At 45.2% G+C, this 13,537-nt stretch overlaps 1 protein-coding gene across 1 annotated transcript in view; it reads right to left on the bottom strand.

The window, feature by feature from the left end:
• Nucleotides 1-13,537, bottom strand: part of LOC126163887 (cytochrome P450 315a1, mitochondrial) — a 167,885-nt gene that overhangs the window by 12,076 nt on the left and 142,272 nt on the right. Inside the window, exons 6-7 of the mRNA XM_049920193.1 lie at nt 7,176-7,409; nt 1,823-2,035 (exon numbers count right to left, since the gene is read on the bottom strand). Of these exons, the coding sequence (XP_049776150.1) occupies nt 1,823-2,035; nt 7,176-7,409 (447 nt within the window). The remainder of the gene's footprint in view (nt 1-1,822; nt 2,036-7,175; nt 7,410-13,537) is intronic.

Raw genomic sequence — 13,537 nt, 5'->3', positions numbered from 1 at the left:
TAGATTTAATCTTGAGTAGTGAAGATCATCCTTTCTCCTAGTGTTGTAGCCATGTACACTGCTATTACTTTTGAATTCGTTCGGATTGTTAATAACAAATTTCATAAGTGAATATATATATATATATATATATATATATATATTGTGAGGCTAGAGTGAAGATTTCTAGCTCTTTAAATGTCTGCAGCATGATCTTGGATGAGCTCGAGCAATTATTCTGATTACACCCTTATGTGCAATGAACACTCTTTTACTCAATGGTGAGTTACCTCAGAATATGATGCCATACGAAAGCAGAGAATGAAAATAGGCTTGGTAAGCTAATTTACTGATATGTATATCGCCAAAATTTGCAATGACGCTAATAGCGTAAGTAGCTGAACTCAAACGTTTCAGCAGATCCTCAGTGTGTTTTTTCCAGTTCAACCCCTCATCAATGCATAAACCTAGAAATCTTGAATATTCTACCTTAGCTACCGATTTCTGATCGAAGTCTATATTTATTAATGGGGTCATTCCAATTTACTGTGTGGAACTGTATATACTGTGTTTTCTCAAAGTTTAATGAGAGCCCACTTGCAGAGAACCACTTAATGATTTTCTGAAAAACATCGTTTACAATTTCACCAGTTAATTCTTGTCTGTCGGGTGTGATAGCTATACTTGTATCATCGGCAAAAAGTACCAGCTTTGCATCTTCGTGAATATAGAATGGCAAGTCATTAATATACAGGGTGATTCAAAAAGAATACCAGAACTTTAGGAATTTAAAACTCTGCAACGACAAAAGGCAGAGCTAAGCACTATCTGTCGGCGAATTAAGGGAGCTATAACGTTTCATTTAGTTGTACATTTGTTCGCTTGAGGCGCTGTTGACTAGACGTCAGCGTCAGCTGATGCTAAGATGGCGACCGCTCAACAGAAAGCTTTTTGTGTTATTGAGTACGGCAGAAGTGAATCGACGACAGTTGTTCAGCGTGCATTTCGAACGAAGTATGGTGTTAAACCTCCTGATAGGTGGTGTATTAAACGTTGATATAAACAGTTTACAGAGAATGGGTGTTTGTGCAAAGGGAAAAGTTCTGGACGGCCGAGAACGAGTGATGAAAATGTAGCACGCATCCAGCAAGCATTTCTTCGCAGCCCAGGAAAATCGACTCGCAGAGCTAGCAGAGAGCTGCAAATTCCGCAATCAACTGTATGGAGAGTCCTACGAAAAAGGTTAGTTATGAAACCTGAACGTCAACTACCCGAGGCGATGGATCGGCCGCCAGGCAGCCAGTGACAGAGCACTTCATCACTGGCCTCCAAGAAGTCCTGATCTTACCCCCTGCGATTTTTTCTTATGGGGGTATGTTAAGGATATGGTGTTTCGGCCACCTCTCCCAGCCACCATTGATGATTTGAAACGAGAAATAACAGCAGCTATCCAAACTGTTACGCCTGATATGCTACAGAGAGTGTGGAACGAGTTGGAGTATCGGGTTGATATTGCTCGAGTGTCTGGAGGGGGCCATATTGAACATCTCTGAACTTGTTTTTGAGTGAAAAAAAAAACCTTTTTAAATACTCTTTGTAATGATGTATAACAGAAGATTATATTATGTTTCATTCATTAAATACACATTTTTAAAGTTGTGGTATTCTTTTTGAATCACCCTGTATATTAAGAACAGCAGAGGACCCGAGACTGAACCTTGCGGCACCCCATTCTCGATTGTTTCTCCAGTTTGAGGAATCACCAGTTTTTTGCATATTATGTGCTCACGCGCTGAAAGGGTAATCTGTGTGTGACGGTGTAGGGTGGGGAGTGGGTACGCACCTCGGCGACGATGAGCGCTATCTGCGTCTCGGCGAGCTTCTGGCCGACGCAGGAGCGCGCGCCCATGGCGAACGGCAGCGAGGCGTGGCTGGCGGCGACGCCGCGGTAGCCGCCCCCGGGCTCCCGCAACCAGCGCTGCGGCCAGAAGCGCTCCGCCTGCGGGAAGTACTGCTCGCTGCGGCCGCTCGTGTACAGCGACAGCACCACCAGTTGCTGCCGAGAGACGAAAACATAACCTGCTACACAAACACTTCAGAGGAGAGTTTCAGGTAGTGACGCATGCTGTCGACAACTTCGAGGAGTCCTAAAGCAATTCAATACACCTTGATGCAATTTCATATGGGGGATGCCTGGCCTCCGACAGCAATTGAATTTTTCATTTTGAGCACGAAAAGAATCCCCCAAACAGCAACTTGCCTTCCTGCCAAACTTTATCCGAAGGTTTATTAAAGTTTATCCGTCATCTCAATCCTGTATCATGTACCAGTATGACAACACACACAAGAGAACTACCATTAAAAGCTTTCAGAAGTTGCATCATCACCAAGCGAGGCGGCGCAATGCTTCTACATCTACATCTCCGCAAGCCACCCAACGGTGTGTGGCGGAGAGCACTTTACGTGCCGCTGTCCTTACCTCCCTTTCCTCTTCCAGTCCCGTACGGTTCGCGCGAAGAACGACTGTCTCAAAGCCTCTGTGCGCGCTCGAATCTCTCTAATTTTACATTCGTGATCTCCTCGGGAGGTGTAAGTAGGGGGAAGCAATATATTCGATACCTCATCCAGAAACGCACCCTCTCGAAACCTGGACAGCAAGCTACACCACGATGCAGAGCGCCTCTCTTGCACAGTCTGCCACTTGAGTTTGCCAAACATCTCCGTAACGCTATCACGGTTACGGACGAAACGCGCCGCTCTTCTTTGGATCTTCTCTATCTCCTCTGTCAACCCAACCTGGTACGGAACCCACACTGATGAGCAATACTCAAGTATAGGTCGAACGAGCGTTTTGTAAGCCACCTCCTTTGTTGATGGACTACATTTTCTAAGGACTCTCCCAATGAATCTCAACCTGGCACCCGCATTACCAACAATTAATTGTATGTGATCATTCCACTTCAAATCGTTCTGTACGCATACTCCCAGATATTTTACAGAAGTAACTGCTACCAGTGTTTGTTCCGCTATCATATAATCATACAATAAAGGATCCTTCTTTCTCTGTATTCGCAATACATTACATTTGTCTATGTTAAGGGTCAGTAGCCACTCCCTACACCAAGTGCCTATCCGCTGCAGATCTTCCTGCATTTCGCTACAATTTTCTAATGCTGCAAATTCTCTGTATACTACAGCATCATCTGCGAAAAGCCGCATGGAACTTCCGACACTATCTACTAGGTCATTTATATATATTTTGAAAAGCGATGGTCCCATAACACTCCCCTGTGGCACGCCAGAGGTTACTTTCACGTCTGTGGACGTCTCTCCATTGAGAACAACATGCTGTGTTGTGTTTGCTAAAAGCTCTTCAATCCAGCCGCACAGCTGGTCTGATATTCCGTAGGCTCTTACTTTATTTATTAGGCGACAGTGCGGAACTGTATCGAATGCCTTCCGGAAGTCAAGGAAAATGGCATCTACCTGGGAGCCTGTATCTAATATTTTTTCGGTCTCATGAACAAATAAAGCGAGTTGGGTCTCACACGATCGCTGTTTCCGGAATCCATATTGATTCCTACAGAGTAGATTCTGGGTTCCAGAAATGATATGATACGCGATCAAAAAACATGTTCTAAAATTCTACAACAGATCGATGTCAGAGATGTAGGCCTATAGTTTTGTGCATCTGCTCGACGACCCTTCTTGAAGACTGGAACTACATGCGCTCTTTTCCAACCATTTGGAACCTTCCGCTCTTCTAGAGACTTGCGGTACACGGCTGTTAGAAGGGGGGCAAGTTCTTTCGCGTACGCTGTGTAGAATCGAATTGGTATCCCGTCAGGTCCAGTGGACTTTCCTCTGTTGAGTGATTTCAGTTGCTTTTTTATTCCTTGGACACTTATTTCGATGTCAGCCATTTTTTCGTTCTTGCGAGGATTTAGAGAAGGAACTGCAGTGCGATCTTCCTCTGTGAAACAGCTTTGGAAAAATGTGTTTAGTATTACAGCTTTACGCGTGTCATCCTCTGTTTCAATACCATTATCATCCCAGAGTGTCTGGATATGCTGTTTGAAGCCACTTACTGCTTTAACCTAGGACCAGAACTTTCTAGGATTTTCTGTCAATTTCTATCCTACAGGAGTCAACTGGAAAATAACGGAAGCAAAAATACATCCGAGAACTTATACGAAAAATACTACTAACTGCTCTCGTTATGATTCGAATGCTTCTGACAGGAGCTGTTCCCCAACTAGAAAAGTAAGTCTTATTACCGGATGTGATATCTGAATATTTGGCGTGAGTTCCCAAGAAATCTGAGAAACCAGTGGGATCAAAATATTCCCATTTGCCCATTCTTGGATTCACCAACATTAGCTTGGAATTTCTCCATTGTCAACTGATTACACATGCCATGTAGTGGCAAAACACGGCCGTGTTATGAAACGACCGTGGTCATGTTTCTTTGAAATTCATTAGAAAAGACTGTATTCATAAAGTTCCAGGGTCATTCAGAGAGCATTTCTGCAAAGCGCCACTGCTGCGACGTAAATTCCAAGCTGGTTCGATTATTCCTGGCGGACTACACGGTGTGATTCCGTCACAATGTTACAAGCTTACAGAGATTACGGAGAAGGATAAATGTTTCACTCTAAGGTAAGGGACCCTCATCCAGAAACGGTAGAGACGATAGTTATATCATTCTAAAACCTCTGGTAGTGGAACCCATGTAACGATTCTGTTGTTGCGTAAATTTTAGGGTAGGCAGCTTTCAGAGGTGGTAGTACGGGCCAAAACAAGAAAAAAATCCGGTAAACATTGGCTCTGAAATGCATATTGTGGAATCATGCATCTATATCACTCTAGTGGCGTGTCACAATTGGCAACGGAATTGCATGTTTCCGTCCAATACTGATAATAATGGTGCGGGATCCGGTGGACCCAATGGAGGACACCTGCTGAGCCAGGCCTGCAACAGCTCTGTACCCTCTGCCTCCGGAATGTAGAACACCTGGCAGCAGCAGCCCAGTCTGCTCGTGCTTGGAGCCTCTTCCTTTTAACATTGCGGTAGCGGCACTCTATTTCTTGTTGCGTAATTTGTAATGAGTCTATGTACGTTTGGAGAAATACAAATTAAGTAAATCTTCTGTTACCTTGTTCACTAATTATTTTCAGCTCCTGTCCAACTTTCCTACGATGTCAGTTGCCGCGCCAACTCCGTAGCCTACCTCTCATTACCGCTGTGTACAAAGTCATACACAACACATAGCTTAAGTGATATGAGCACTTGCTCATTAGGAGAGATGTGTGTCACAATATCGAAGATTTAACACGTGCTGATAACTCATAAGGTATGTATTTTAGGGCCCATGTTTACTAGAATTTTTTTCTGGTTTTGTTCCACACTACCACCTCTGAAAGCTGCCAATGCTACAATCATAGCAAAAACAGTACTGGTACGGGTGTTGCACTGTGAAAAGTAGGAAAACGATTTTCACTTAGAAGTTACGATTCGGTCGTTTCCAAACCAGGGTCCCTTATCTCACAATTGATACATTTACCCTTCTCCATCAGCCCTGAAAACTTGTAACACGATCACAGAATCACCCTTTACAAGGGGTGGTCAGAAGCAGTCTCAAGAGCCTGTAAGGGTGTTGTAGGCTACATTATGCTGAGAAATAATTGTTAATAAAAAACAAAAATTCGGTAGGTTGCGCCATTTTCGAGTTAATCAGCGTCGAAGTTAACCAGTCACGCCACTGCGCACGCAAATTCAAGCGGCCCACCAGAGACGGTATCGCCGTTCGAATTTGCGCGCGCAGAGGTCTCATCGCTAACTCCAGTGGTGAATAACACGGGAATGGCGCAATGAACGGATTTTTTTTTTTTTGTTAACAGTTATTTCTCAGCACAAACTACCGTCCTGCTAAAACTCAAACTCTGTCCAAACTAGCCTCGATAGGCCTAGCGGTATCAACCGACCGCCGTGTCATCCTCAGCTGATAGACGTCACTCGATGCACGTGGTCAGCACACCGTTCTCCGGGACGTCGCCAGTATTTCGCGAATGGAGCTGCTATTTCTCAGCAGACATAGGCGACATAAAAATGAAAAAGCTTGCATACTTTGCCTAGTTTCATTCCATAATGTCATATGGTATAATATTGTGGGGTAACTTTTCGAGACGGAGCGAGGTGGCGCAGTGGTTAGCCACTGGACTCGCATTCGGGAGGATGACGGTTCAATCCCGCGTCCGGCCATCCTGATTTAGATTTTCCGTGATTTCCCTAAATCACTCCAGGCAAATGACGGGATGGTTCCTCTGAAAGGGCACGGCCGACTTCCTTCCCCATCCTTCCCTAATCCGATGAGACCAATGACCACGCTGTCTGGTCTCCTTCCCCAAACAACCAAACCAAACCAACTCCTCAAGTCAAACAAAAGTTTTCAGAGTCCAAAAGCGTGTAATGCGTATTATTTGTGGAGTACATTCGCGGACGTCCTGTAGAAACCTCTTCAAAGAACTAGGTATACTAACTACTGCCTCTCAGTATATTTACTCCTTAATGAAATTTGTCCTAAATAATATATCTCTTTTTCCAACAAACAGCGCAGTTCATACATACAATACCAGGAACAAAAATTATTTGCACAAGGAATTAAAACCACTTACTTTAGTTCAAAAAGGGGTCCACTACTCAGGAACACTCATCTTCAATGATTTGACAGCAAACATAAAAAAATTTAGTTAGAAATAAAGATCAGTTTAAAAGGAGCCTGAAAGACTTACTAGTGGCCAAATCCTTCAGCTCCATTGACGAATTTTTTATTAGAAACAAATGATGCATTTTATATATTCATACTATTAATATTGCTATTTCATCTTAAAAAAAAGGGCATGTTCCACATCCACGAGGATCTCCTCAACACGGATCTATGGAACGAAAAACTATCCTAATCTAAAGTCAAGTACTCTTCCATTGCCATTACAGGGGCTAAGTGCACCCTTCTTGCCCAAAGCACTCGCAGAATTGGACGGTCACCCATCCGAGTTCTAGCCGAGACCGACAGTGCTTAAGTTCGGTTTACTAACGGGAACTGTTGTTACCACAGGAGCAAGGTAAACACCCTTACCAGCTGCTGAGTTTCTGGTGAGCCAGTACATACACGAACATACTACAACTACACACTCACCCCGGCCGGGACGTGGTAGCCGCCGATGGTGGCGTCCTCGGGCAGGTAGCGCGACAGGAAGGGCGCGACGGGGAAGAGGCGGAGGGCCTCCCGCATGGCGCCCCTGGCCAGCGGCAGCCGCGCCGCCTCCTCCGCCCCCGGCGCGGGCGGCCGCGTCAGCTCCCGGTGCAGCTCCTCCTGCACCGGCGGGTGCTTCGCCAGCAGGTACAGCAGCCACTGCGTCGAGTACGCTGTCTGCAACCACACCGCACCACTCCGCTCAGTCCACAGCCCGGCTACGGTCCGTCGGTAAACTGGAGAGCGAGCGCGCGAGTCGCCACTCTGCCTACCCTGCTACGTCACAGGCTGTTTGTTCCACGACGTAGTACAGTGCCTGCCGCGGCGCGCGCTTTAAATCTGTGACGACGCCGTGTACAGATGCGTCCAGTCTGCGTTTATTTTTAGACAAATGCGTTAAGATTATAAGGAAAACGAAAGACGATAGCTTCTTCGAATCAAAACATTATAGACTAAATAATATTAACATAAGAACGGAAGTCAGGATTCTACTACAAACATAGAACCGAATGCCTGTTCATATGAATGTATGTTCCTCTATTCGTAAGACGAACCAGATACAGTGCAATCAGTCTGTAGAATTTAAGGCTTGTTCTTACTTTGTGTTTCTACTAAAAGGTAGGAGTTTTCTTTGAAAGGCTGCATTACTAAACTTCACAATTCTTGCAACACGAAGAGTGTTTAAAAAGTAACCGGAAATTTATAATTACGTGTGTTGTATTAGTTCGATTCGCACTGCTTTTTTTTTGTCATTGTCTTCGTAAACACGTGTGAAAAGTATTTCCAGGTAAATCCCATTTCACGCAGTGTCTTGTGTAAAACATCTTTCTGCAACGAAAATGTATTTTTTGTTTCACGCCATTGAGTAATTTCCGTTATGTGGGCATTATTTTTTGGTTTATGTAAAAGTCCTCCATCGTTTGTCGAATGACCGATTTTGTGAAACTGTCTATAACGATGGGTTTCCTCCCTAAATTATTAGTTCTTCTTCCCGGCGATTCCAGTAAACCGTGCGCCTTGTTTTCGCGTTCCTTCCTTATGCGTCCTATTTTGGCGAGGCTGACGTTTGCATAAACTGCAGCCCTTTGATTGGGACTGGTAATATTAGCCAACAGCTCTTTTTGTGTAGCCTCCTTAACACAAGCTGTAATAACGTTAGAGACGATCGAACGCTCGTTCTCCGCAAATATCTCCTTCGTGTTCTGCACATTTTCTTGCAATGCAGGGCGATTAGTCATCACTTCCGGATACTGAAGTATATCAGTCAGTACACAAAGTCAACTGACTGAGATTGGCAGCTAAGATCCCACCAACAGAAACGACGTACGATACTGCACGCCGAACTACACCGCTAGACAGGTAGCGGGCAACTGATTTTGGGCTGCCCTGTAGGCCAGTGGCACCGTTCTTCCGGGAAAGACCACTTCCTCCACCAAAAGCGCTGCTCGCTCTTGAGTTTACAGACAGACTTATACTTTCAACTACACTGCCGGAAAATAAATGGCAGCACTCTCAAGGACGAGGTCAGTTTATTGACAAGTCATGTGACACGCGGTTCGTCATTGCGGGAGTATATGACAACGAATTCAGAACAAATGAAACGTGCATGTCACCGTAAAGGTTGCCCAAAGAGTCATGTGAACACGTAGTGTACCCTCTCCTGGCGGTAATGCAGGCGCGTATCTCTCTTGCAAAACAACCGTGAACGTGGAGAACGCCATCCTGCAGTGGAATTCGGCAGTGGTTCTTGCAGGCCCTCCACGGCGAGTAACTTACTCCTCCACTGTATACCATACGTGGTAGATGTAACTGTAGCAGATTAGCAATGAAGTACTGACTAGCGTTGCTCCCCATCAGATCTTCTGTCCCAGGCGTCGGACTTGGTTCTTGACAACAGGTGTTTCACCGCCTGTGAGACTTCGTTCCTTACGGAAGGCGTTTCACAGCCTGGTAAGGCACCGATTTACAAAAGGGCATTACGGAAGCTACAAGCAATCAAAGCTGGGATAATTCGGAGAACATACGAAGCTAATTCGGAAATTAAGGGTACAAAAAAATTTTTTTTTAATAAATTTACATGCATTTCGTGTAGATCTTGCATTATTTTTCCACATAATCACCATGTACATCGCCGGCCGGAGTGGTCGAGCGGTTCTAGGCGCTACAGCCTGGAACGGCGCGACCGCTACAGTCGCAGGTTCGAATCCTGCCTCGGGCATGGATGTTTGTGATGTCCTTTGGTTAGATAGGTTTAAGTAGTTCTAAGTTCTAGGGGACTGATGACCTCAGTTAAGTCCCATGGTGTTCAGAGCCATTTCAACCATTTGAACCATGTACCTCAATACATTTCGTCATCCGTGGGACGAGTTTTTTGATTCCTGTGTCATAGACGTCTCCCGCCGCCTTTCTCGGTTTTCATCTCATGGTCGTCAGAAGTGTTTTCCACGAAGTTTTTCCTTCAATTTGGTGAACACATGACAGTCAGTAGGTGTGACATCGGGGCTGTGAGAGGGGTTGCTTAAAACATCCCAACTAAACGAAGTTAACAACTCTTGTGTTGCAGGAGCGGTGTGCGCAAGGGCGTTGTCATGGAGACAGACTTCCGTTGTCAGCATCCCGCGACGTTTGTTACGAATGGCTCTGCGAAGTTTCTTGAATGTCTCACAATATCGTGCAACATTTATCGTTTCACCTCTTTCCAAAAAATCAACTAGCAGAACCCCATTTCTGTCCCAAAGCACTGAGACCATGAATTTCCTCGCTGTTTGCTGAGTTTTGAATTTTTTGGCCGAAGGAGGATGAGTATGGCAGCACTGCGTTCATTGTCGTCTCCTCTCTGGTGTATGGTTGCAGGTTTCATCACCTGCCGCTATAGAGTTCAGAAAAGCCTCGCCTTCGGTCTCGAACGGTCAAGAAATTCGCGAGAGGCGTTAACTCTCAACCTGCGATAGTTCAATCGGTCAGTTACGATTTCATGAACAACAGTTCGTGAAATGATTGGACAAACTGCACGCAGGTCGTCAATTGTCGAACGGCGATCACAGAGTTTTTCAATTTTCTGCACCGCATCATCAGTCACACCAGACGGCCTTCCGCTTCTGTCGTCATCGTGAATTTCCGTCCTTCCAAAACTGAAATTCGGTATCCTTTTTGACAGGTGCTACCTTGACATTACATCCTCTTAATAAACCGAAACAATTTTGCGATGAAGAGCAGTAGGGTTCATGCCCTTAGCATTAAGGTTCAAATGGCTCTGAGCACTATGGGACTTAACATCTGAGGTCATAGTCCCCTAGAACATCACACACACCTATGCCCGAGGCAGGATTCGAACCTGCGACCGTAGCGGTCGTGCGGTTCCAGAGTGAAGCGCCTAGAACCGCTCGGCCACACCGGCCGGCCTGTAGCATTTAGGCAGCGAATTACAGCGCTCACTTCACTTGGCTCCTTTCTGAACAGTGAACACAACTCTAATCTACGAGCTACTGATTGTTGGGAATGCTCATTCCTTCCGCTGGCTTCCCGCTACACGGCAGTGGTACCAACTTCCCCCACCGACATTCCATGCTGAAGCTACATGCCTAGAAACCTTAGTTTCCAGATAATTCTCGTATGTTCAAGTATGAGGTAGCTTCGTCGCTAGTTTTCATAAATTATCGCTCACGCAATACAGTTGCTGGCTATGGTAGCACATAGAAGTTTATAAAATAAAATAAACTTCTACAAATCGTACGGCTGTTGGTAAATTATTGTATCAAGAAGTTCATGCCAGCCGTCGTCCCACGATCCATAATGGAGCAACGAAGATTATTCGCTGACGTCTCATTCTTCGGCATTTTTCTACGAAAAATCGTACAGAGGAATAGTTAAAGTGCCATTACATCAAAGTAGCACATTTCTGTAGCACATAAGTTCAAATTACAAAAAAAAAAAAAAAAAAAAAAAAAAAAAAGTGCCAAAGAGGCGAATTCATCTTGACAAAGATGTGAATTAGTTTGACATCTGCTCTGTTTTATTCTGTTGTCCAGCCATAGCACAGACAATGTGACGCCAGACGAACGTGTTTCTGGATATAATACGCAATTATGCTTCGATATTAGTTTTACTATTCTCTGAAACGATATTTACGCTGACAGACTGATCTGTAGCGTAAACCAGGTTTAAGTTATGTTGGAAGGTGGTAGTTTGATTACTAGTTGGCGACACCAACGAATGTTATTACGTGGGAAGCTGTTCTATTGATTAATGGCTAGGCTGGCTCATCTGTTGTGTAGCCCGAAGTCTAGCTTTTGTGCCGCCCAGTACAGAATGCACCCAGCATAGTGCTTCATCCGCTCGGCACTGATAAAACAGTGAAGGTGATTTCCGACAGCACGCAGTGCGTAGTGCGCCAGAGCTGTACGTCAGACGTGAAAGGCCAACAGGTTCTTGACGGGTCTGTGCTCTGCATTCTAATGAAACAATTCCGCAAGTCAGGTAAAGTTTGTGTGCAAAATAGCTACAAAGTGTGCTAAAAAGGTACAAGTGCGTTTTGGTGACCAGGAAGATGAACTGTTAATTCATGCATAAATGTAAGCAAATAATCCTTTTCTTCGTCACTCATAATGTTTAACTATCGGCAAACTCAGGAGTTTCGTTCTCCGCAGTGATTAGCGCACTGGACTCCGATTTAGGTTTCACGTGATTTCCCTAAATCGCTTCAGGCAAATGCCGCGATGGTTCCTTTGAAGGGGCACGGCCGAATTCGTTCCCCATCCTTCTCTGATCTGAAATTGTGCTCCGTCTGTAATGACCCCGTTGTCGATGGGACGTTAAACGCTAATCTCCTCATAATCTCCTCCAGTTTCCTTTTCTTTCGTCCCACGCAATCCATCAACACTGTACAGTATATTTGTACTTTAGATAACGTAACAACATTCTGTATGAACACTGCACGATTTGGTACTCGGATGTCTAGTGATAAGTCAAATCCGGGTTCGTATCTCGGTCTGATACAAATTTTTAGTTGGGACGTACTTTTTGTTACTTGGTACGCGGGTGGAGGTCATTCCGATTTCCCACTATCAGTGCTAGCTAGGTGTGAACTTCCTGCTGACGTACTACACGATCCGTATTGGTCATCGTCAAAAGTAATTATGCCTGTAGTAGGAAATGTCGAGCAGATACTTCTAGAGACTTAGGCTCAATGACATGAGCTTCATATAATTAAGAATTCTGACAGTAAAGGGTTGTTCTGCTGCATGTGGATTGCACAGCTTTTATCCGTCCCTCTCATTCGGGAAATGGGCACACTAATCTCTCCCTCCGCTCGCACATCATGAAGCCTGTGGCCGGGGTCGGCTTATACGTCGTTACGAACGTAATGCCTCCCTTTTTTTTTTAGGTCGTGACTTTGCATGTCAGCGCCAGATGTCGCTGGTGTAGTGCTAATGCTTGAACCTTCCTCTTTCTTTTGCAGGTGGTTCCGTCGTCCTGCGGTAGTTGACGCTAGCAGAGCGATGTTCCAAAATGGAGTCTGGTATGGACACGCGTATAAAACAGCGATGTGCGGTTGAATTCCCCACTGCTGAAGAAATTGCGCCGATTGAAATTGATCGACGCAAGCTAAAGATGTATGGAGGCGATACAATAGACGTGAGCAATGTTAGGCGATGGGTGCGGCATTTTCAAGGTGGTGGGAAGGGTGTACATGACAAGCCACGGCCCGGACGGCCCTGGACATGAGTGGTCCCTCGCAATGAACAGCGTCTTGATCAACTCATCCGTGCTGATCGGCGGATAACGACCACAGAATTGTCGGCTGTAGTTCTTTGGAAGCAACGTTGGAACATCTCAGTTATGCGAGATGGTTCCCCAGGATGCTTACAGTAGAACAAAAACCTCATAGAATGAAAATTTGTCGGAACCTCCTGGAGCAATATGAAGCTGAAAGTGACCACTTTCTGGAAATTATCGTCGCCGCAAATGAGACTCAGTGTCACCACCCAAAGGACAGTCCGTGGAATGGTTAAATGTGAATTCTTCGTCAAAGAAGTCGTCCAAGTCACAGCTGTCTGCAGGCAAAGTGATGTGCAAAGTCTTCTGGGACAGCCAGTCTGTGTTTCTTTTGGAGCCTGGAGAAACTGTCAGTTCGACACCCTAGAAGACGACAATGACTAAACTGCAAGCACGAATTTCCAGGGTAAGTCCAGAGAAGAAGACCAACTTTCATCTACATCTACATCTACATTTATACTCCGCAAGCCACCCAACGGTGTGTGGCGGATGGCACTTTACGTGCCACTGTCATTACCTCCCTTTCCTGT

The sequence above is a fragment of the Schistocerca cancellata genome, chromosome 1 (assembly GCF_023864275.1).
Source record: "Schistocerca cancellata isolate TAMUIC-IGC-003103 chromosome 1, iqSchCanc2.1, whole genome shotgun sequence".
Classification (NCBI taxonomy): Eukaryota; Metazoa; Arthropoda; class Insecta; order Orthoptera; family Acrididae; genus Schistocerca; species Schistocerca cancellata.
The sequence above is the reverse complement of the archived record's forward strand: the minus strand, read 5'-3'. Positions and strand labels throughout refer to the sequence as shown.